This window comes from Emiliania huxleyi (assembly GCF_000372725.1).
Source record: "Emiliania huxleyi CCMP1516 unplaced genomic scaffold EMIHUscaffold_3, whole genome shotgun sequence".
In the NCBI taxonomy this organism is placed as follows: domain Eukaryota; phylum Haptophyta; order Isochrysidales; family Noelaerhabdaceae; genus Emiliania; species Emiliania huxleyi.
In genome coordinates, this window is record NW_005199770.1 from 964449 (window position 1) to 984705 (window position 20257).

General features: G+C 67.0%; 4 protein-coding genes across 4 annotated transcripts; 1 reads left to right on the plus strand and 3 right to left on the minus strand.

Moving 5' to 3' along the window:
* Nucleotides 1-93: 93 nt before the first annotated feature.
* Nucleotides 94-3114, minus strand: EMIHUDRAFT_425843 (oligopeptidase A; the record flags this gene model as incomplete). Its single annotated transcript, XM_005775255.1, has 7 exons — nucleotides 94-399; nucleotides 556-873; nucleotides 909-977; nucleotides 1111-1368; nucleotides 1498-1541; nucleotides 1614-1683; nucleotides 1876-3114. The coding sequence occupies 7 exons, from the start codon at nucleotides 3112-3114 to the stop codon at nucleotides 94-96; spliced, it is 2304 nt and encodes a 767-aa protein (XP_005775312.1).
* A 2427-nt stretch (nucleotides 3115-5541) lies between these two features.
* Nucleotides 5542-7596, minus strand: EMIHUDRAFT_95494 (hypothetical protein; the record flags this gene model as incomplete). Its single annotated transcript, XM_005775256.1, has 1 exon — nucleotides 5542-7596. The coding sequence occupies one exon, from the start codon at nucleotides 7594-7596 to the stop codon at nucleotides 5542-5544; it is 2055 nt and encodes a 684-aa protein (XP_005775313.1).
* A 1668-nt stretch (nucleotides 7597-9264) lies between these two features.
* Nucleotides 9265-13026, minus strand: EMIHUDRAFT_40952 (hypothetical protein; the record flags this gene model as incomplete). Its single annotated transcript, XM_005775257.1, has 11 exons — nucleotides 9265-9370; nucleotides 9445-9529; nucleotides 9731-9806; nucleotides 9859-10023; nucleotides 10309-10494; nucleotides 10554-10555; nucleotides 10782-11127; nucleotides 11254-11409; nucleotides 11496-11597; nucleotides 11670-12123; nucleotides 12497-13026. Coding segments are annotated over 11 exons (2208 nt in total), but the record flags the coding sequence as incomplete, so codon positions are not given.
* Nucleotides 13027-16894: 3868 nt separating this feature from the next.
* Nucleotides 16895-19483, plus strand: EMIHUDRAFT_195307 (hypothetical protein; the record flags this gene model as incomplete). The annotated part of the gene is made up of 6 exons (XM_005775258.1): nucleotides 16895-18292; nucleotides 18364-18443; nucleotides 18518-18707; nucleotides 19013-19120; nucleotides 19188-19265; nucleotides 19421-19483. The coding sequence occupies 6 exons, from the start codon at nucleotides 16895-16897 to the stop codon at nucleotides 19481-19483; spliced, it is 1917 nt and encodes a 638-aa protein (XP_005775315.1).
* Nucleotides 19484-20257: the final 774 nt, after the last annotated feature.

Here is a 20257-nt window from a genome sequence, read left to right on the forward strand (position 1 = left end):
AAGCCCTCTGGCGAAAGGGATCGCAATTTCAACGTAGAGCCGTCCCCAATGCCAAGCTCGCGGGACCACCGGCCGCCGGAGGAGCCCCAGCGATCAGGCGAGGTCCGAGTGGCGCAAGAGCGCGTCCGCGGTGGGCGCGCGGCCGCGGAAGAGCTTGAAGACCGCCGCCGCGGGCAGCGACCCACCGAGCCCCATGACGGTCTCGGCGTAGCGGCGGCCGAGCGCGACGATCGCGCTCTCGTCCTCGAGGCCGGCCTCCTCGAAGGCGGCGAAGCCGTCGGCGGAGAGGACCTCGGCCCACTTGTACGAGTAGTAGCCCGCCGCGTAGCCGCCCGCGAAGATGTGCGCGAAAGAGCAGAGGAAGCGGTCCTCGGGCAGCGACGGGAGGACCGACGTGCGCTCGCCAACCTACCACAGAGGGGCCAGTCCTGAGGGGGGGGGACGCCACTCCTCGCACTCCAAGCAAGCACTCGTTCCTTCTCGAGGCAGCGGAAGGGGTCGTCCTTCGCGGGGTCGAAGTCGGCGTCGTGCAGCGCCAAGTCGCCCATAGCAAACTATGGTGAGTCGAGTCGCGAGTTCCGGGCTGGGGCGCGACACACACACACACGCGCGCGCGCGCGCGCGGGAAGTTGCCTTGAGCTGGCGCAGCATCATCGAGGCGGCGCGGTAGTTCTTGGCCGACCGCAGCTTGTGCACCGTCGCCTCGTCGATGGGCTCGCCGCTCTTCCAGTGCTTGGCCATCCCGCGCAGGGTGCGGAGCTCGTACGCCCAATTCTCCATGAACTGCGACGGCTGCTCGACCGCGTCCCACTCGACGCCGCGGATGCCTGCGGCAACAGAGGCTCCGAGGAGGGTCGGAGGGGCCGTGCCTCGCTTCACCCGGTCGGAGCCGCGGGTGTGCCGCTGACGTGCCCCTCGTCCACCTTGGTGAGCATGTGCTGCAGCGCGTGCCCGCACTCGTGGAAGAGCGTCTCCACCTGCTCACCGCTGCGCGGGTGAAGAGGCGCCGTCCACACGCCGCTCACACGCGCACTCGGGAAGAGCGTCACCTCGCGGAAAGTCATCATATCTCCCCATATCTCCCATATCTCCCATATCTCCCAGCGTCACCTCGCGGAAAGTCATCAGGCTCGGCGTGACGCTGCCGTCCGCCTCGGTGACGGGCGGCGACTGGTTGCAGACCATGTGCGCGACGGGCAGCCGCACCGCGCTGCCCGCCGACGCAAAGGCGCGGCTGCGCGAGCAGACCTCGTCCATCCACGCGCCGCCGCGCTTCTCCGCCGCGCGCGCGAACGGGTCGAGGAAGACGTAGGCGGCGGGCGCGCCGTCGCGCTGCAGCTCAAACAGCCGCACGTGCTCGTCCCACACCTGCGCAGCAGCGCGAGACCACGCGTGGAGAGGGTGGCGAGCGGGCGTGGCGGGCGGCTGCTGCTGGGCTGCTGCTGCTGGGCTGCTGCTGCTGGGCTGCTGCTGCTGGGCTGCTGCTGCTCCCCGCGCCTGCGCGCCGACGTCTGCCGGGCGGCGCTCGACGACGGTGACGCCTATTCACAGCAGCGGGTGTGAAGAGACGCTGTTCACACCTCCAGGTGGGCGGCGCTCGACGACGACGACGCCGAAGAGGCGCGAGACGACGCCGAAGAGGCCGTCGAGGACGCGGTCGAGCGGGAGGTACTGGCGGAGCGCCTGAACGCGCACTCAGACAGGTGGCTACGCACGCTAAAGCGCACCGCGGTGGCAGAGGCTGCGGGGCGCTGGCGGCTCGCCTCCTCGTCATACGAGAACTGCATATCTCCCCATATCTCCCATATCTCCCCCTATCTCGCCTCCTCGTCATGCGAGAACTGCTGCTCCTTGAGCTTCTCCTCGTCATACTACTATGTTCTCTATGCGGCTCGCCTCCTCGTCGTACGAAAACTGCTGCTCCTTGAGCTTCTCGGCATAGTAGTTGACGTCCCACAGCGCGATGCGGCGGCCGGCGAAGGCCTCCAGCTGCTCGTGCTCCTTGGCGGCGGGCGCGTACGACTTCGCGCGCAAGTCCTCAAGCAGCGCGTTCGCCTCGCCCAGCGTCGCCATCTTTGCGGCGAGCGAGACTTCGGCGTGCGAGGACCGGCCGAGCAGCGCCGCCTTCTCCTTGCGCAGCTGCAAGATGCGCCGGATGCGCGGCCCGTTGTCGTCGCCGCCAAACTCGGACGCGCGCGTGACGTAGGCGCGGTACAACGCCTCGCGCAGCCCGCTGTCGTCCGCAAAGGTCATCACGGCGAGGAAGCACGGGCCGTCCAGCGTCGCGACCCACGGGCCCGCCTCCGCGCTCGCCTCCTCCCCGCTCGAGGCGTGCTTGATGTCGCGGCTGCGCGCGCTCGCCGCCATCATCGCTCGCGCCGACGCGGGCAGGCCGGCCACCGCCTCGGGCGCCGTCAGCACCTTTGCGAACGCCTTTGTCCCGTCCAGCACCGCGTTCGAAAACGCGGTGGACAGCGCGGCGAGCTCCGTCTGGATCTGCTCGAAGCGGGCCTTCTCCGCGCCGAGCAGGCCGACGCCGGCCAGCTCGCCGTTGAGAATCTCGAGCTCGGCCACCCGCCGCTGCGCGGTCGAGAGGGCTCCCCACGCCGCCTCGTCGTCGCGCAGAGCGCACCACCCCTTGTGCAGCGCCGCGCTGCCAGACAGCTTGGAAGAGAAGGCGACCACGTCCGGCTCGACGGCGTCGGCGGCAGAGCGGAGATCCGCGGAGTCCTTCACCATCTTGAGGTGGCCGACGGCGCCCCACGGGCCGGACACAAGCTCACCGAGCCGCTCGACCGAATCGGCCAGGTGGGCGTACGGCGGCGTCTCTCCGCGAGCGAGCGTGGCCTCGACGTCACGCTCGAGATTTTCAAGCGCCGTCTGCGCCTCTGCCAGGCGTGTCTTCATCGCGGGCTGCACGTGCTCCGGCCGGATGTCGGCGAAGCGCGGAAAAAGCGCGGGCGCGTTGAGCAGCGGGTTCTCGGCCGCCTCGCTCGAAGCAATCGACGCCGCTGCGGCGGTGGCGGCGGTGGAGAGGGCCAGGACGGAGCGTGGGCTGCCAACTGCCGTGCTCTTCAGTCCGAAGCGGATCTGACCACGCACGGAGCGGAGCATGGAACGCATTGGGCTGCGCCAGCTCCAGCGCGGCGCGACAGTGTGAGCGAGCGATGACTGGGCTAGCTTGCTCCAGATGTCTGAAAAAAATCGATGGAAAACCCCTGTGCGCTTCATATAGCTCCCCGGCCCTGGATGTGAGGCTAACGACTTGCGCTCCAAGTGCTCCAAGTGCGACCTTGTAGTAGGGAATCCATGATCGAGTAGTGGCCTGTTTGTCGCCTCTCCGCTCCTCTGGCTCTTGTCGCGGGGGAAGGTGACTGCACCAAAACCCGCGAAGAATTGAGAAGGGAACTTGAGATTGGCCTGCGCCGCATTTAGTTATGGTGTCCAGTGGTCGAATTGTGTCGGCGGGCCGAGTGTCGTTTCGCCTCTGTCGCTGGTCCGGGGATCTGGTCAGCGTGGTTGTGGGAGAGCCCCGCAATCAGTGCAGAGTTGTGCGCACGCAACCAATCATAAGTCGCCGGAAGGCCCGAGCTGAGCAGCAGCTGATCCTCATGCAAGTCCGCCTCCGCCTGTGAGATCTGCGTCGCGCCGAGAACGTGAGCGCAATGGTCGCCGTAGCCATCGCAAGAGTGCACGCCATCCGTCATCTTCGGCACGCCCGTCCAGAAGAGACCGCGCAGCGCCCATCCCTCGCCGTCCGACTCGCCCGCAGCTCGCCGCGGCCGTCTGGACGATAGGTGCCTCGCGACGAATTCAAAGCCGTCTGAGTCGGAGGCCAGCACGACCACGTCGGGCTGCTCAGCCAGCATCTCGTCGAGGAATGCGGCGAGGGGCGTGCAGCTCCCATTGCTCGTCGTTATGTTGTACGGCTCGCACACCTCGCCATCGTGTGAGGCGAGCAGCTTGGCGGCGTAGACGACCGTGTAGGCATTCGCCGGCACCGCCGCGAATTCGAGCGCCTGGTCGCCCACTCCCTCGTAGAAGGCATTGTGCGCAAAGTTGAGGACGGCGAGCCGCACGTTGTCCTCCGCTCCGCTGCCACTACTGCAGCCCGAAGCCGCTTCCGCGCGCTTGGTGGCGGCAATCTCGCGCAGCGCCACGTCCGCATACAGGTCGCTGCGAATGTGCGTCGAGAAGAAGTAGGGCGATAGGCGGCGCGAGGCGTTGGTGGGATCCGAGAGCACTGCGCGCGGTCCTCGCGTCGTAAAGTAAATGCGTTTGTGCGCGTGCGCGACGGCGGCCTGCGCTTGGATGTCGTCGTCACTGCAGCCGTGGCCCTGCCCGACGATCACGTCGCACTGAGGGAAGAGCGCGTGCGAGAGATTGGCGCCGAGCGCGTCCCAGCCACCCTTGGGGTACGTTTGGTACTCGTACGAGAAGCGGTAGTAGGAGCGCGAGGAAGGATCGCGGCCGTTGATTGGAAAGCCGATATTCGACCCCGTGAGGCTGTCGATGAGCCTGACCATCGCTTCGACCTGCAGGTGAGAGGCTGTGATGCCGCAGGGCCGACCGGTCGCGTCCGCCTCCGCGAACACGGAGCACAGCTTGAGCGTGCCCGCGAAGACCGAGAACCACGAGGTGAAGACGTCCCCAGAGCCGCACAAGGCGTACGAGTACTGCAAGTCCGGACCGGTTTCGTAGGCCGCCAGATACTGCGTCGGCTGCGTCTCCGAGAGCGAGCACTCTGACGCGTTGACATAGCACCACCGACGATGGCAAAACGCTGCGGGGCCTGCGAGGCTGCAGAACGGCTCGAGGTTCATATCGTGGGCACCGCACTGGAGACCGTACGTCGACGGATAGAGAAAGGCACCCGAGGAGGTGGTTACCGTGAGGTTGTTTGACGGCACGCCGAAGCCAGCGAGTGAATCCAAGCAGCGGCAAGCAGGCTCGGCTGTTACGACGGCCAGTGTGATCGCCAACGCCGTGGCGTGGAGACCCATGTTGTGGCCGGACCGCGACGGCGAGGCAGTGGTCATGGAAATCGAAGCCGTTACAGTTGTACAGCAGGCTTCGCGCATGCCGCATGCGGGTTAATGAGGGGGTATGGGCGGTACAGCAATACTCCAAGTGAGATTGAACGCCGGCGAAATCTTGTCTGAAATAGAGAGAAGCCCGGCTTTGCACAGAGTGCCCTGGCGAGTAGAGGCCTCGCCCACCCAGGGTACCCTCTCCGAGGACCCATTTGGGTAGGCACCGGAGGAACGCCAAAAAACTACTATGACTTCGAGGGAAGAGTAATCTGCTCTCGGATCTCGGGAAAAGTGTGTGTCTCGCGCCTTGCCAAGCCCCTTGCGGGGGGGAAAGTAATCTGTTCGCGGATGTCCACCTCGCCGCTGTCCGTGAGTAGATTACCGCCGCAGTGAGGACAGAACTTGGCGGCGTTGTTGCCCAGCGGGCTGCCGCAATGACCGCAGAACTTGTTGGCAGAATTGGGGCCGGTCGCAGACGGCGTCGATTCGTGCGAGAGCCCCCACAAGTCTACACCGCCACCGACGTCTCAATATTCCGAGGCTCAAAGACGCGGTAGCGCCGTCGGCCCGCCCTCTCCCGCGCTTCGTTGCGCGCGTCCACCCGCTCCCCGAAGGAGAGGAGCTCGGCCGTCATATTCCGCCAGAGGCCCTTCGTCTCGCCGCGCTTAAACAGAAAGGAATAGTCGTCGATGATGCGGGGGTTCGTGGAGCCGGTCGCCGCCATGATTGAGGCGCGGGCGAGGGACTGGCGAGGCGTGCCGCACAGCTCGCCCTCGCGCCACGCAAAGGGGGCGAAGCACGGGTCCTCCACCTCCCCCGCCACCTGTCCGACGTGGCCGTGCAGCGCCGACACGTGGTGCGCGAACGTCGCGATGACGTCGGCGAGCGAGCCGCACGAGAGCGGCGGGAGCTCGCCCTGCGGGAGAAGGCTGGCGAGGCGGGCGTACCACCGCGCCACGAGCGGATCGTCGCAACGCACCTCCGCCGCAATGTATTTTCGGACAAAGCGGCGCAGGATGTCGTAGTACTCGGCGCCATCCTCGTCAAAGGGGAGGACCAGCGTGTCGACCCCGCGCGCACGCCTGGCGTCGGGCACGGTGGCAAATGCCAGTGCGTCCGAGGCGTTGCCCGCGGCGAAGAGGGTGCGGAAGCCTTCCGGCGTGAGGGCCATGGCGCGCGGCAGCAGCGCGTCCGAAGAGAGGAGCATGATCGCCGCGTTGAAGTTAACGGCAGCGGTGCGGTGGACAAAGGGCGACAGCATGAGGCGGAGCGCGTGATTCGTCGGAAGCACCTCGAGGCTCGACAGCGAAAGCGCATTGCCCCAAGTGAGGTGCGTGGCTTGCAGGTGGTCGATGGCGGTGACCACGGCGAACAGCGTACCTCGAAGGGCGAGCTTGGCGTGCAGCCAGCCGTCGCTCCACGCGGAGCACAAGTGGTAGTCTCCCAGAAAGTGGTGCGAGGACACGCAGCTCCGGCCGCTGCCGAGAGGGCCGTCGGGCGTGTAGAGACGTCCACCCCTCGCAATACCGACCACACGGCCGTCGCGGTTAAAGTAAGCATCTGCACCAAACTGCGCAAAGCCTGGCCTCACCTCGGCCGCAGCCGCAAAGCCGAGGGGTAACGCGTAGTGGGCCCCCTCGGGCGAGCTGCTTCCGGCCGGTCCGGGCCGAGAGCGATCGATGAGCACGACGCGGTGCTGGCCGAGCCCCTCAAAGACGAGCGCTTCGAGCGCCGCGTCCGAGTAGCGGTAAGCGGAGAAGGCCGGCGGCGGCTGCTCGCCGAGCGGCCACCCGGTGCCATCGACGCCGATGCGCTCTGTGCCCCATGAGCCTATGTTCCGGAAGGACGGCCACACAAAGGGCCCGAGGCTCCAGCGGATCACCTCGATCGGGTCCTCGCCCAGGATCCAGTCGCCCTGATCGCCGGGGCTCATATGCAGCGGCACAAGGCCAGAGTGCATCGCCTCGCCATAGGCGTGCATTGTCTCATCCTCGTTGGTGTGGATGTGCGAGGCCTGCACGAGTGTGCCGGCGTATCCGGAAGGGATCGTCGAGGGGCGCAGTTGCTCCTGCGGCACGAGCACGCTCATGTGCTGCTTGGCCTGCGGGAAGCGCGGCGGAGCCTCTGGATCATAGTTCTTGTCGATGAGGAGGACCTTGAGCAGCAGCAGCAGCGAGAGGGCCCTGCTGTAAACCCCGAGGCGCAGGTCGGGAAAGAAGGTCCGCACGGCCACCTTGAATAGCGCGGATCGGTGCGGAGAGGTTGCGAGGTTGAGGAGGTGGCTTGGTGCCTCCGCTTGGAGCCAGCCGACCCGGCCAAGCAGATCCAAGGCGGCAGCCGTCTCGGAGATGAAGTCGGCGCCCTGCGAGAGCGCCGGGCGCATAGGCTCCTCGATTGCCGCGCCACCGGCAGTCCAGGACGAATCGCCAGCTGTGCCCAAGGTAGAGGCGCCGGACGCCAATGCTCCGGTGAAATTGAGGCTTGGAGACTCGGGGATGCTTTGAGCTGTCGCCGCCGTCGCGATGGCGGCGGCGCCGATCAGTCCACTGCGTACCACATGCATTCGATCGCCGCGGAATACGATGCCTGCAAGTCCTGTCTGTACAACGCGCGCAAGGGTGGACGCCACCGCACCTTACATGACCAGATAGATGCGACTGGGTTTCCGTCCCCCGGCGCCCGCCGATTTTTTTGTGGAAAGGAGATGCGACGGAGCGCGCTGTATCTAGATAGAGCTGAAAGATGTAGAGCGCTGGAGTTGGAGAGCTGTAGAGCTAGTTGTGTAGTGGTGTGTCCAGACAGCGTCAGACAGCGTGTCTACAGTTCTCCAGACAGTTGTCCAGACAGTGTCCAGACAGCGTCCAGAAAGTCGTCCAGACAGCAAAATCGGAGCGTCTAGACAGCTACACAGACAGTAATAGCACTTGAGTGTATGCAGCTGATTGAAGTAAAGGCAGCTGCCGCGAGTGGATGGATGGATTGCCTTGTCGAGTACAAGCAGTTGGGCTCCGCCGGGAGCATGTCCATGTGGTGCAACACGTTCTCTATCTTATAGGGGCCAGGAGACGCGAGCGCGCGAAAACGGACGCTCCACATAGCAACCACAACCGGGACTTGGAGAGAGGGGGGGGTACGGCTCGTTGTGTTTTTATTCGGGTTTTCGGGGCGGATCAAGAGTTTACACTCTTGGCGACGAAACCGAAGACGCGGGTTTTCGCCCCCAGAGGGCGCCCTCTGCCACGGGGGTGGTGTTTCACTGCGGTGCAACATGTAGGCGGGCGCCGCGCCGCCGCCCCCGCCGCGCGCCGGCCCCGCCCGCCGCGCCGCCATGTGCCCGCGCCGCGCCGCCGCGCCCGCGGCGCGGTCGGGCGCGGCGTCCCGCCGTCGCGTCATATGTGCGTCTACATCGCCCCCCGATGGACCTCCCGAGCTTCCGGGCGGGCCGGCTGCCGCGGGCGCGGGGTCGTTATAATGCAAAAACGTAGAAAGGCCTCAGTGCGCTCCACCCCGAACGCGGCCACCATTATTAACGTCTCTACGTCGGGCCAGCTGTGGACTGTGCATCGCGGCGTGGCGCGCGTGCTTGGTCGTCCCGCGACGGCTTGCATGCGCAGAAACGGACCCGCGGCGTACCACCCAGTGGCGGCGCGGCTAATGCGAGCCCGCGTCAAGCAGGGCCGTGCTCTCAGCTCGCCGCCTGTTTTCTCCGCAGCCGCTCGAGCGCCCCCATCGTCTCGCCCGCCCCGCCGCCGCCGATGCCAGCCGAGCCGAACACTTCGGCCGGCACGGCCTTCTGCTGCACCTGCAGCGGCGCGTCGTCGTCGTCGTCGTCGTCGATGTCGATCTCCTCGCTCGCGCCGGCGCCGCCCGCCGCGCCGCCCGCCGCCGGCCCGTCCGCGTAGTAGCCGACCCCCTTGTCGCCCCGCTTGAAGACGTACCCCGGCCTCGCGCCGCTAAAGGCGGACGACGGCACGAAGTCGCCCGACGCCGCGGCGCCGCCCTCCCAGCCGCCGACCGCCCCGCCCGACACGAAGCCGCCGCCGGCCGCGTCGGTCGCCTCCGCCTCGAGCCTCGCCTGTTCACACCGCCGCGCCAGTGAAGAGACGCCCCCCACGCCCGCGCGCCGGCTGCTCCTCGCTCCGCGCGCCATCGAGTCGGCGCCCGCCTCCTCCTCGCGCGGCCGCTTGGTGCCGCCCGCCTCGTTGCCGGGCAGCACGATGGCGCGGTCGGCGAAGGAGGCGCGCACCGTCCGCTTGAGGCGCAGCATCTCGCGGAAGGTGTCCTCGTTGCCGTGCGACACCTCGAAATCGTGCCACGCCTGCGCGGAGGGCCGCACGCTCGTCGCGGGCACGCGCGTCCGCCACCCCTTCCCTCCGCCCTCAGTGCCGCGCGCGCCTTCCAGTACGGCGACTCGCCGTCCGCGGAGCCCGCCGCCACGGCCGGGTCCACCTCCTGCGCGCCGTGCATGTAGATGGCGCGCGCGCGGTCGATCTCGCCTGGCGGCCCGGGCCAGAGGCGGGCGTTGGCGGGGCAAGGGGGGGGGCAGCGGAGGCGGAGGGGCGTGGGCAGGCGAGCGGCAAGCTGGGAGAGCGGGGTCCGTGGCTCTCGCCGGCCGGGCGGGTGAGCTGACCAAGCTTGCGCTCGAGGTATCTCGGGTGCATCTTGAGTGCATCTCTCGGGTGCATCTCGGGCCTCACCGAGCTTGCGCTCGAGGTTGGCGTAGCGAAGGCAGAAGGAGGGAGCCTCGCTGCTGGGCAGCGCGCCGATGGCAGCCTGCGGGGAGAAGGGAAGGGGTGAGGGCGAGGGTCCGGGCGCGCGCGGCAACTCGCGCGGCGGCGGCGGCCTCGTAGATGTCGCGCGTCTTAGTGACGCCAAAGTATTCCGCCGCCTTTGCGATGTAGAGCTGGTAGACGCTCGCTCGCTTCTCGAGCGCGACGGCGCCGGCGGCGCGGTCGTAGACGGCCATCGCGTTGCGCGCGAGGCCGTGCGCCTGCAAGGAGGGGGGCCGCAAAGAGAGGGGGTCGGAGCGGGGGGTGCGGGGCGGGAGGAGAGAGGGCGGGAGAGAGGGGGGGGGGGGGGGTTCAGGGACGGGTCTGGGGCGGGTCGGGGTAGGGAGGCGAGCGGGCGCCTCTTCGAACTTAGCGTAGAGAAGGTAGAGCTGGTGCACCGACTCGACGGGGCAGCCGTCAAGTGCCTGCCCGAGGGATCGGGCGAGGTCAGACGAGATCTTGCGAGACGTCTCGGCAGTCAAGCGCCCGCTCGAGGAGGCCGCGACCGCATCTCGACTGTATCTCGGCGATGTCTCTGGCTCCCTCTCGGCCGCATCTCGGCCGAATCTCGCCTGCTCGAAGAGGTCGCGGCCGCGCTCGAGCTTTGCGCCGCCGAAGCGCGCGGTGAACTTAGTGAGGTAGCTCAGCCAGAGGGGGAGCGCGTGCGGGTACTTGAAGAGGGCGACGCCCTTCTCGTACGCCTGGCGAGGCGAGGGGAGGTGTGTGCGGAGCGGTTGTGCTGCTCTCGAACCGCTCTCAGGCGCTCTCGGGCCGCTCTCTGGTCCTCTCTGGTCCCCTCTGCTGCTGCTGCTGCTGCGCTGCTAGCTGCTGCTAGCTGCTGCTAGCTGCTGCTAGCTGCTGCTAGCTGCTGCTAGCTGCTGCTAGCTGCTGCTAGCTGCTGCTAGCTGCTGCTAGCTGCTGCTAGCTGCTGCTAGCTGCGCTGCTGCTGCTGCAGCTGCTGCTAGCTGCTCGCGGCTACGCCTGTGCGCCTGGAAGGCGAGCTCGAAGTGCTTGTGCTCCTCGAGGAAGGCGGCGTAGTTGAGGACCAGCTGCGGCGTCACGATCCGCAGCTCGATCATCTTGTCGTACGTCACGCGCGTCGGCTCGAACCCGGCGAGTGACTCTTGCAGGTCGGCGTAGAAGGCCCAGAGCTTGGTGAACTTATACAGCCGGTCCTGCACCGGCCCCTCCTTCTCCTTTGCGCGGCGCGACGCGGGCGGCACCGCCGTCGCCTCGGCGAGCACGGCGAGCGCTTCCGGGTACTTTTTGTGGCGCAGCTCCATCTCGCTCCACCCCATCCAGATCGAGGCGAGCTCGTCGACGCTCTTGTACGGTACCAGCGTCGCCTGCGGGCGGAGGGCGGAGGGCGGAGGGGAGGTGAAAACAAGGGCCCCTCCCGCGGCGACGTCGGCTCCCTCTCGGCTCCCTCTCGGCTCCCTCTCGGCTGGGACTCGGCTGGGTCTCGGCTGGGTCTCGGCTGGGTCTCGGCTGGGCCTCGCCTTGCGGAGGATGGCGCGCGCATTCTTGATGTCGCCGTGCGACTCGTAGAACTTTGCGAACCCGAGCCAGAGGGAGGAGGGCCGACCGACGGCGCGGCGCGGGTCGACCTACAGCAGGGCGCAGAGACGCCGTCGTGGACAGTGCAGGGAAGGGGGCCGGCTCGGCGAGGGTGGTGTGGGCGTGCCGTCTTGACTGCGGCGGCGTAGGTCTGGATCGCCTTTGCGGGCGAGGCCTCGAAGAGGGAGGCGCGCTTGAGCCACTCGTGCACGGAGTGCGGGTTCTGCCGCAGCAGCACCTTCGTGACACACGACTCATGCTCAATGAGGGGGCTAGCGGCTCCCAACGAGACTGTCTGCGGCGGCAGCACCGACGAGAGCAGCTCGGGCCGCCGCTCCATCAGCCGCTCGAGCCGCTCGAGCCGCATGTCGAGCTCGAGCGTCGTCGCCGCCGCCGCCTTCGAGGCCTCGGCCGAGGCGCCGCCCGACTCGGCGGCGGCGAGGTCTGCTGCGGCTTGCTGCTGCGCTTGCCGCTCGATGAGGGCGGTGATGAGGGACTCTTCGAACTGGGAGTAGGCGTCGAAGACCATCGAAAAGTCGCGCACCTGGGGGAGGGGGGTGGGGGGGGGTTGCACCAGCTTGTGGCGCGACTTTCCTCGCAGCGAGACGAACCCCTCCCGGTTGAGGACCTGCGAGGGGAGAGGCAAGGAGTGAGGCCGGGGGGAGGAGGAGGCAGCTGCGACGAGTCGCCTCGTGGCTCGACTGCCTCTGCCAGCTTGAGCCTGCTGCCTCCGACACACTCTCGCGGCTCTCTCTCGGCTCTCTCTCTCGGCTCTCCCTCGAGCGCCTCTGCCAGCTTGAGCGCTGCCTCCGAGACGCGTCCGATCTGCATCAGGTAGTCGATGTACTCCTCGACCTGACCACAGGGCACGCGGTGTGAAGCACGCCTCTCTTCTGAGCAGCCACTCGAGGCGGCCTTCACCGCGTCCGAGTCGAACTGCAGGTACCTGCGAGACAAGGGGCAGGGGGGGGTGGGGGGGGGGGGTTCCTCTGCGTCGGCCTTTGCCAGCAGGGGCGGGAGGGTGAGGACGGTAGGATGGCAGGGGCGGGAGGGGGAGGACGGCAAGCGCAGACGCCGCGGCAGTCCGCCCCCGCGAGCCCTTCCGGGGAGTCGCGCGAGCGGAGTCGCGCGGGCGACAGCCGGTGCGCGCGCGCCGGAACTCTCTCGCTCTCTCTCTCTCTCTCTCGGCGGCTCCCCGCGCGCCTCTTGTAGATGCGGACGGCGGCCTCCGGCACGGGGCTCGCCTTTGCGTACGGCAGGTAGAGCTTCCAGATGCGCTCGTGCTGCGTGACCGGCAGCGCGCGCAGCGCGCGGTCGAAGGCGCGCCGCGTCGTCGTGTGCGCGTGCTGCGCGGCCAGGATCTCGAGGTAGTCGAGCCAGATGCGCGGCATCTTGTGCATGTAGACGAGCGCCCGCTCGTACACGGCGTTGAGGCGCGCGTGCGCGGGGTGTCCGGGCTCCTTGGCCTTGCACTGCGCCCGCCGGTCCGCCAGGTACGCGTGCCAGATCTTGTAGCAGCCCGGCAGGTACTTGAGTGCCCGCTCGGCGATGAGGTTGCGCTGCCGCGCCGGCGAGCGCTTCTTGGCCTCCATGTACCGCCACCAATACTTGAGCGAGTAGGCGTTGCGCAGGATGTCCTCCTCGAAGAGCAGGTCGCTCTCGTCGAGATCCATCGGCTGCGCCCCCATGAACGTACACCGCGGCGCCGCGTGCCGAGGAGAAGCACCGCCAGCCAGGTTCGTTGTGAAGAGCTGGGGCGCGCCACCCAAGAGCCTACCTAGGAGAGAGAGAGAGAGAAAACCGCCAATGGCCGTTATCCGTTAGTGCGGACGTCGCCGCGGCTCGCCTCTGCCGCGGCGGCTGCTGCGCGCACGCGGCGGCGCCGCTCTCTCGCGAGACGGCTGGCGACGCGGCTCGCCGCCGACGTACGGTGCGCTCGTCCGACGGTCCGCAGCGTGGCGTGCGCGGCGCTGAGCGCCGCTCTGCGAGCGCCTCTGCGCCTGCACTGCCTGTCTCTGTTGCTGTTGGTGGTGGTGGTGCTGCTGCTGCTGGTGCCGATGCTGCTGCTGGCGCGGCGCGGCTGTGCGACTGGGCTCGACGCGCGCGTCGCGAGCGTCTGACGCGGCGGGCGGCGTCGGGCAGGTGCGCTTCTCTCTCGGGTGGTGGTGGCGGTGCTGCTGCTGCTGCTGGTGGTGCAGATGCTGCTGCTGGTGCGGCGCGGCTCTCCGACGCGACTCGATGCGCGCGTCGCGGCTATCTGACGCGGCGGGCGGCGTCGCGGGCGGCAGCGGTGGCGGCTCGCGGGTGGAGGTGGAGGCTGGTGGCTGTGGTGGACTTTGAGTTTATTTCATGGTCGTGTACGGGGACCGGGGGGTCAACCGGGAGGCAGGGGGTTCAACCAGGCGACGGAGGACCGTGGGCCATCGCGGGGACGGGTCCGTCCGGAGGGCGAACCCGATAGATCCGGATGGTCTTCACGCCGGTGGGTGGCACCGAGGCGTCTTGGACGCTCAGCTCTACCTTAAGCTCCTGAGGGGCGCGTGGTTGTAACCACGTAGTATGACTACAACCCACCACAGACACCCTCCCCCACTCCTCACGTGTGTTCACACCCTCTCCCTCTCCTCTCTCCTCTCTCTCTCTCTCTCTCCTCTCTCTCCTCTTGTCTGTGCTGTCTGCCTGACTCAGGCACTCAATCTGCCGATGCGTGATTGTGTGTGGGCTGCTCCGAGGGGGCCCTCTGTGCGATCCGACGGGTAGGGGGGCTGTGCCCGGGCGGTGTCCGGTGTGGAGTCCCCTTCTGATCCCGCCTGGGATGTTGGGTGTGAGGTTGTGGCGGCTTCGATCCCAAGGGGGGGAGCTGATCCCACTCAATAACCAACTCTCAGGGGCAGTAGGTGGGCGAGCTTCAGGCACGCTCATCTCGATCGTCAAGACGTTGCTACGCGCGGTCTTCCGCGGGGGGAGCTGCGTCGACGGGTGCGGGACCGCGGCGCAGCCAGTGCCGTGGCGATGCCTCCGGCTGTTTGCGGCGGGCGGCTTGCTGCTCGCGGCGATGGCGAAAAACTCGTCTCGCCACACGCCAAGGGCTTATGCTCTGGCGAGACGTGAGGCGCATGCGCCCAGGAGGGGAGGGGGCATGTGTAACGACACTGCTAGAGATGCCTTTCGGGGCCCAGAGATAAAACTTCTGTGATGCCATGCGTGACCTAGTAGTGTCCCCAGCTATGGGCGTGTCCACGTTGGAGCCAGGTGTGGTGTGGGCGCGAGAATAGCTCCGCCGTTCATGGAGGCAACCGATGCGAGTCGACTGGTGTGTGTCGTCGTGGTTTCGTATCAAGAATTCTCTCTCTCTCTCAGCCTACCTAGGTAGGTAGGTGCGGATCGGCAAGAGCGCAATCGATCTTTTTGCCCTCTATCACCTTGGGTTGTAAGAACTTGAAACACACCACGCAGGGGCACAGCAAGCACGGATAGCCGTTGAGGAGAAAGGGCGTAAGGTGTACGCGCCACCTCCCGCGAGCGCGGCGGGATCGGAATTGCGGCCGGAGGGAAGGGCGAGCCGCCGCCGCCGCCGCCATATACCATCAGCGACGAAAAACCGCGGCTCGCCCCAAACGCAGGCGCTGGATCGGCAGTAGGGCTTGGGCGGCGCAGCGTAGGCCTCGAGCCACACGAGTCGCCGACAACCCCCCCTCATCGACGTGATGGCCGCACCCGCTGCCGGCCGATGCAAGCTGCCGCCTCCACCGCACCAGCGATACTGGCCGCGGCTCGCCGCCACGCGCCGGCTCGGAAGAGGGGCTATCGGCGCACGGCGGCGCAGCAGAGCGGCATGCGTCGTCATTCGAGCAGCACCAGGTCCCCTCTTCGACGTGACGGCCGCTCCCGGAGCCGGCCGGTGCGCGCCCGACCCACGCCCCCTCTCGCACCCCCCCCGATCCCCCTGCGCGGCGCCCCCTCCACTGCGCGCCGGCTCGAGCGCCTATTGCCAAATCGCGACTTTCGAGCGCAGTGCGTGCGCCCCACACGTCACGCGAGCGCAGGAGAGTTTGCGGCAGAGCAGTACCGTGTACTAGCCGGAGGCATCGCGCCGAAAACCCCGCGCATTCCGCCCCAACAGAGGCTGCAGGAGGCAGATGGCCAATAGCGACGATCGTTACGAAATGTACCTAGGTAGCGTCACCGGGAGCTCTACGTGCAGGATGCAGGATGCAGAATGCGGAATGCAAAAACTCACCCACAGCCAGAAGAGAGCGGACAGAGTACCGATGCAGGATGCAGGTGCAGAATGCAAAAACTCGCCCAATACAGGTAGGAGAGGCCAAAAAAAGAGTCGTACAGAATGCACAATGCCGGTGCAGAATACAGAATCCCACCCAAGAGTGCACTGAGTGTGCAGAGAGAGAGGGTCTGTATGGTGCAGATGCTCTCTATACAGACTGCAACCTGCATGCAACATGTCTCAGCAAAAAAAAAGTTTTCCGCGGAAATCACGATGTCAACCCTCCCCAAATGGGTGATCTGATGCTTGTAGAGGGCTTGAGAGTGGCCTGCCATGTCACAAGAAGGACTGTGGTTGCAGGAGAGAGTACCACCAACCATCCACTCTAGTTGGTATAGTACCCACCTTCACCCATCGAGTGATTTCTTTTTTAGTTTCCCATAATGTGTGGCAGCCAGCTGGCTGTGTGTCTTGTGAGCTTGTTTGTGTCTGTGTGTCGCTCGTGCGTGTCGTCATCATCTGTCTCGCGTCCACCCACACCGCGTTGGTGTCCAGTCCGAGCCTGGCTGTTCTTCACCTTTCTACCTACCTACCTCCCATAAGTAAGGTAGGTAGGTAGGTAGGTAGGTAGGGGCAGGGCAGGGGCCAGCCGGGTTTTTGCAGAATTTCAGCTGGCGAGTAGAGGCCCCGCCCACCCAGGGTACCCCTCTCGAGGGACCCATTGGGTATTTCGAGGCCTCGCCGGGGCTCTGCTCCAAGAGACCTCGGGAGAGCGTGCGTGTGCCTCTACTCGCCAGGAATTTCAGCATGAGTGCCTCACAAGCAAAAAGAATCACGCGTGCCTCACCGAAGCAACGATGCCACGGCGCCTGGCCCCGACTTTGCTCATGTTGAGGATGTTCACTTCTTCGACTCTGGCGGCTCGCGACGTAATGAATCAGCTGTGGTCCGAGCCCATCAATGGCCGGAACGGCTGCTGCCGCACATCCAGCGACGGCGTGCAGTCGGGCGCGCGTGACAGCTTCACCAAGCGGCCGGCCACGAGTCTGGACGAGTGCATGTCGCGCTGTGCCACAATCCCCACCGAGTGCACCGCAATCGAGTTCAACAAAGGGAGGAGCAGCTGCGAGGTGCACCGCTCGCCGGATGTGGCGTTCTCGGCGCCAGGCACAGCGTGCGTCTGCCTTCTCTTTCGCACTCTCACGCCGCCGCAGCCGCCGCAGCCGCCGCCGCCGCCGCAGCCGCCGCCGACGCCTCCGCCAGGGCCGGCCCTGCCCCCTCGACCACCGCCACCCCCTCGTCCGCCGTCCATGTCGCTGGTGGAGAAGGTCGAGGGGCTGCTGGGCCAGATGACGCTGCGAGAGAAGATCGGCCAGATGCTGCAGCTGGTCGAGTACATGAGCGGCGTCGAGGCCGTGGCAGACGGCAGCTGGGGAGACTCATCTCTCGGTTCGGTCCTCTACTCGGGAGGACTCCCCTCCGTCGGCTCGCTCCGAGAGCGGTCGGCGCGGCTTCAGCGCGCTGCCCGCCGCCACCGGCTCGGCATCCCGCTGCTAATTGGGGTGGACGCTGTGCACGGCCACGCCCAGGCGCGCGGGACGACCGTCTTCCCCCACAACATCGGCCTCGGCTGCGCGCGTAACGAGTCGCTCGCGCGGCAGCTCGCCGAGGCGACGTCGCTGGAGGTGGCCGCGTGCGGGATCAACTGGGTATTTGGGCCGTGCGTCGCCGCCGCGCAGGACGACCGGTGGGGCCGCACCTATGAGGCGTTCTCCTCGGATACGGAGCTCGTGAGTCGGCTCGGGGAGGCGCAGGTGCGCGGGCTGCAGGAGTCACCCACTCCCGTGGCGGCGTGCGCAAAGCACCTCGCCGCCGACGGCGCGACCCAGCACGGCCGCGACCAAGGGGACGCGGTTCTCAGCGAGGCGGAGTTGCAGGCGCACTTGCGGCCGTACCGCGCCGCGGTCCAGGCGGGCGCGCTCACCGTGATGGTGTCGTTCTCCTCCATCAACGGCCGCCCCGCGCACGGGAACCGCTGGCTCGTCACGCAGTTCCTAAAGCGCGAGCTGGGCTTTGAGGGGCTGGTCGTCTCCGACTGGGGGGGCATCAACAAACTGCCGGGCAGCGCCGAGCAGCAGTTCGCCGCCGGGATCAACGCGGGCATCGATTTGGTGATGCTGCCCGGGACGAATGCTCCGGGAACCTGGAACCAAGCGACGTCGGGGCCGTGGCGGGCGTTTGTCGACAGCGTCGAGCGCTCGGTGAAGACTGGCCGCATCAGCCTCGAGAGAATAGACGCGGCGGTCCGCCGCGTGTTGCGAGTCAAGGGGAAGCTAGGCTTGCTCGCCGCAGACGCGGGCGGGACAGCCGCCCTCCGCCCGCCTTCCTCCAAGCACCTGGCGGCGGCGGCGGCGGCCGAACCCAAACAGCTCGCGCCTTTGGTGCGCAGCAAGTGGCACCGGGCCTTGGCGGAGGAGGCTGCCGCACACTCCGCAGTGCTGCTGAAGCATGATGGCGCTTTGCCGCTCTCACCGACCGCCTCTGTGCTTGTCGCGTGCCGTGGCGGTCGTTCGCTCGGCCGGCAGATGGGCGGCTGGTCGCTGTCCTGGCAGGGGACGACGCGGGATGAGGGGTTGGGCACGAACGTCTACGACGGCTTCCGCGCCAGAGCCGGCAGGGCAGGCTGCGAGGCGTGCGTTTCCTTCTCGGTACGGAGCGGGGGGACGCCGACTCGGGCGACGTGGCCATCGCCGTCGTCTCTGAAGACCCGTACGCCGAGGGAGTCGGCGACCGAGCCAGATCGCCGGTGCCCATGCACGGGGCCGACCACGCGTGCCTGGACAACCTGATGAAGCGACGGTCGAGCCGGCCGGTCATCCTCGTCGCAATCTCTGGCCGCCCCGTCGACATCTCCGAGTTTGCCGCCGCTCGAGTGTCATCATCGCCTCGTTCGTCCCCGGCAGCGAGGGAGGGAGCGCGATCGCCTCGCTCGTCTACGGTGACCGGCCCTTCAAGGGGCGCCTCTGCCGCGCGTGGGGCGAACACTGGTCGCTTGGCTTCGGGTTGCGTCTTGAGCCTCCGCCAGCGGCGCCGCCCCCTCCCCAGGAGCCCTCCCCGCCGAAAGTGCCGGTATTCCGCCTCCTCCGCCCCGCGCCGCCGCCGCCGCCGCCGCCGCCGCCCTCGCCGCCTCCCCCGTCGCCGCCTCCGCCTCCCCCATCGGACCCGGCATCGGTGTCTTCGTCCTCGGCCGCCGTCGCGCCGTCTGATGCCGCGCCACCCAAGACCAAGACGCCGCCGCCGCCACCCGCGCCGCCGCCGCCGCCGCCGCCGCCGCCCTCGCCGCCGCCGCCGCCGCCGCCGGTGGGCAAACGGAGGGCCGCGACCCGACCCGAAAGACGAAATCACGCGCGCTTGTTCGTCTTTTCTAGGTGCAGATGTGGGTGTTCCCTTTTCTCCAGCCCCCTGTCCCCGACACCTCCCTCTCGTTGAACGTCGGGCTCATCGGCGGTGTGGCTTTTGGCCTCGCGCTCTTGGCGGTGCTCGGCCGTCCTCTGCGGGGCGCCGAGAACACGGAATCAACGCGGCGGAGACTTCTGTTTCTAGGTGTTGCGCCGCGTCCTCTGCGGGGGCGGCAGGAAGAAGCAAGCCCGGGTGCCGCCGTCCGACGCGGCCGAGTGGAAGGTGTGATATTACCTTGGACTGCCCGAGATTAAGCGAGATTGCCCGAGATTGCCCGAGATTGCATTGGGAGCCTCCCCCGGCCACTCCTCTCTGCTCCCCTCTGCCCCCCTCTGCTCCCCTCTGCAGCCCCTCACGCTGGAGGCTTCACCGTATAGGCGCCGAACAGCTTCACTGACAGTGATCGGCGGCACGCCAAGGCGTCCGGCTTCTCCATGTAGCTCTCATGCGGCACGGCGAGTGGGACGGATCGGGAACCGATCACAGCGCATACGGGTTTCTGCGCAGGTACGTGGCGACACTGGGGATTGGAGGGGGTTAGAATTGGGGGTTAGATCTGGGGGTTGGGGGGAGAAGCGAACCAGGGACGAACATTGCCTCGTGGTCCTGCTCCTGGGAGCAGGGCTGTGATCATCGTTCGTGCAAGGGGGTGCATGCTACTCTGGGGCGTCTGGGTCCGGACTGGCGTGGTCATTGAGGGTAGGCCTGCACAAGGTCTGAGCCGCGGCCGCTCGGCGCCAAGTGCAGTGTCACGCTCGCACGCGAAGGGGACACAATGGGAAATCCTCGTTTCCTATTCACTCGGTCCCCCAACGGAAGAGGCCTCGCTCCTATTGGAACACTCCAACATCAGATTTGCCTGGTGCGTCCCTTTTTGAGTGGAAAGCTATTTTCTTTTGGGTCCTGTGCGCTGTGGGCACCCTATCTTGATTTGCCGACAACATACCTAAACCTCCGTGTCTTGCGTATTACGAATCTGTCTTCTGCATCCACCTTCGGCCGATCGGGGTGTGCCTCTCAAGGCGCGCTACGCCCCACGTACTACGCACACGCATTCCGGATTCGAGTGAGAAGTGGCGGCCGACGGGGGTTACGCCTCTCACGCATTACGCATACATTTTATGCATTCGCACGCCCAAGGTGTCGGAGAGGGCTTACGCACCACGTATTACGCACACGCATTCCGGATTCGAGTGAGAAGTGGCGGCCGACGG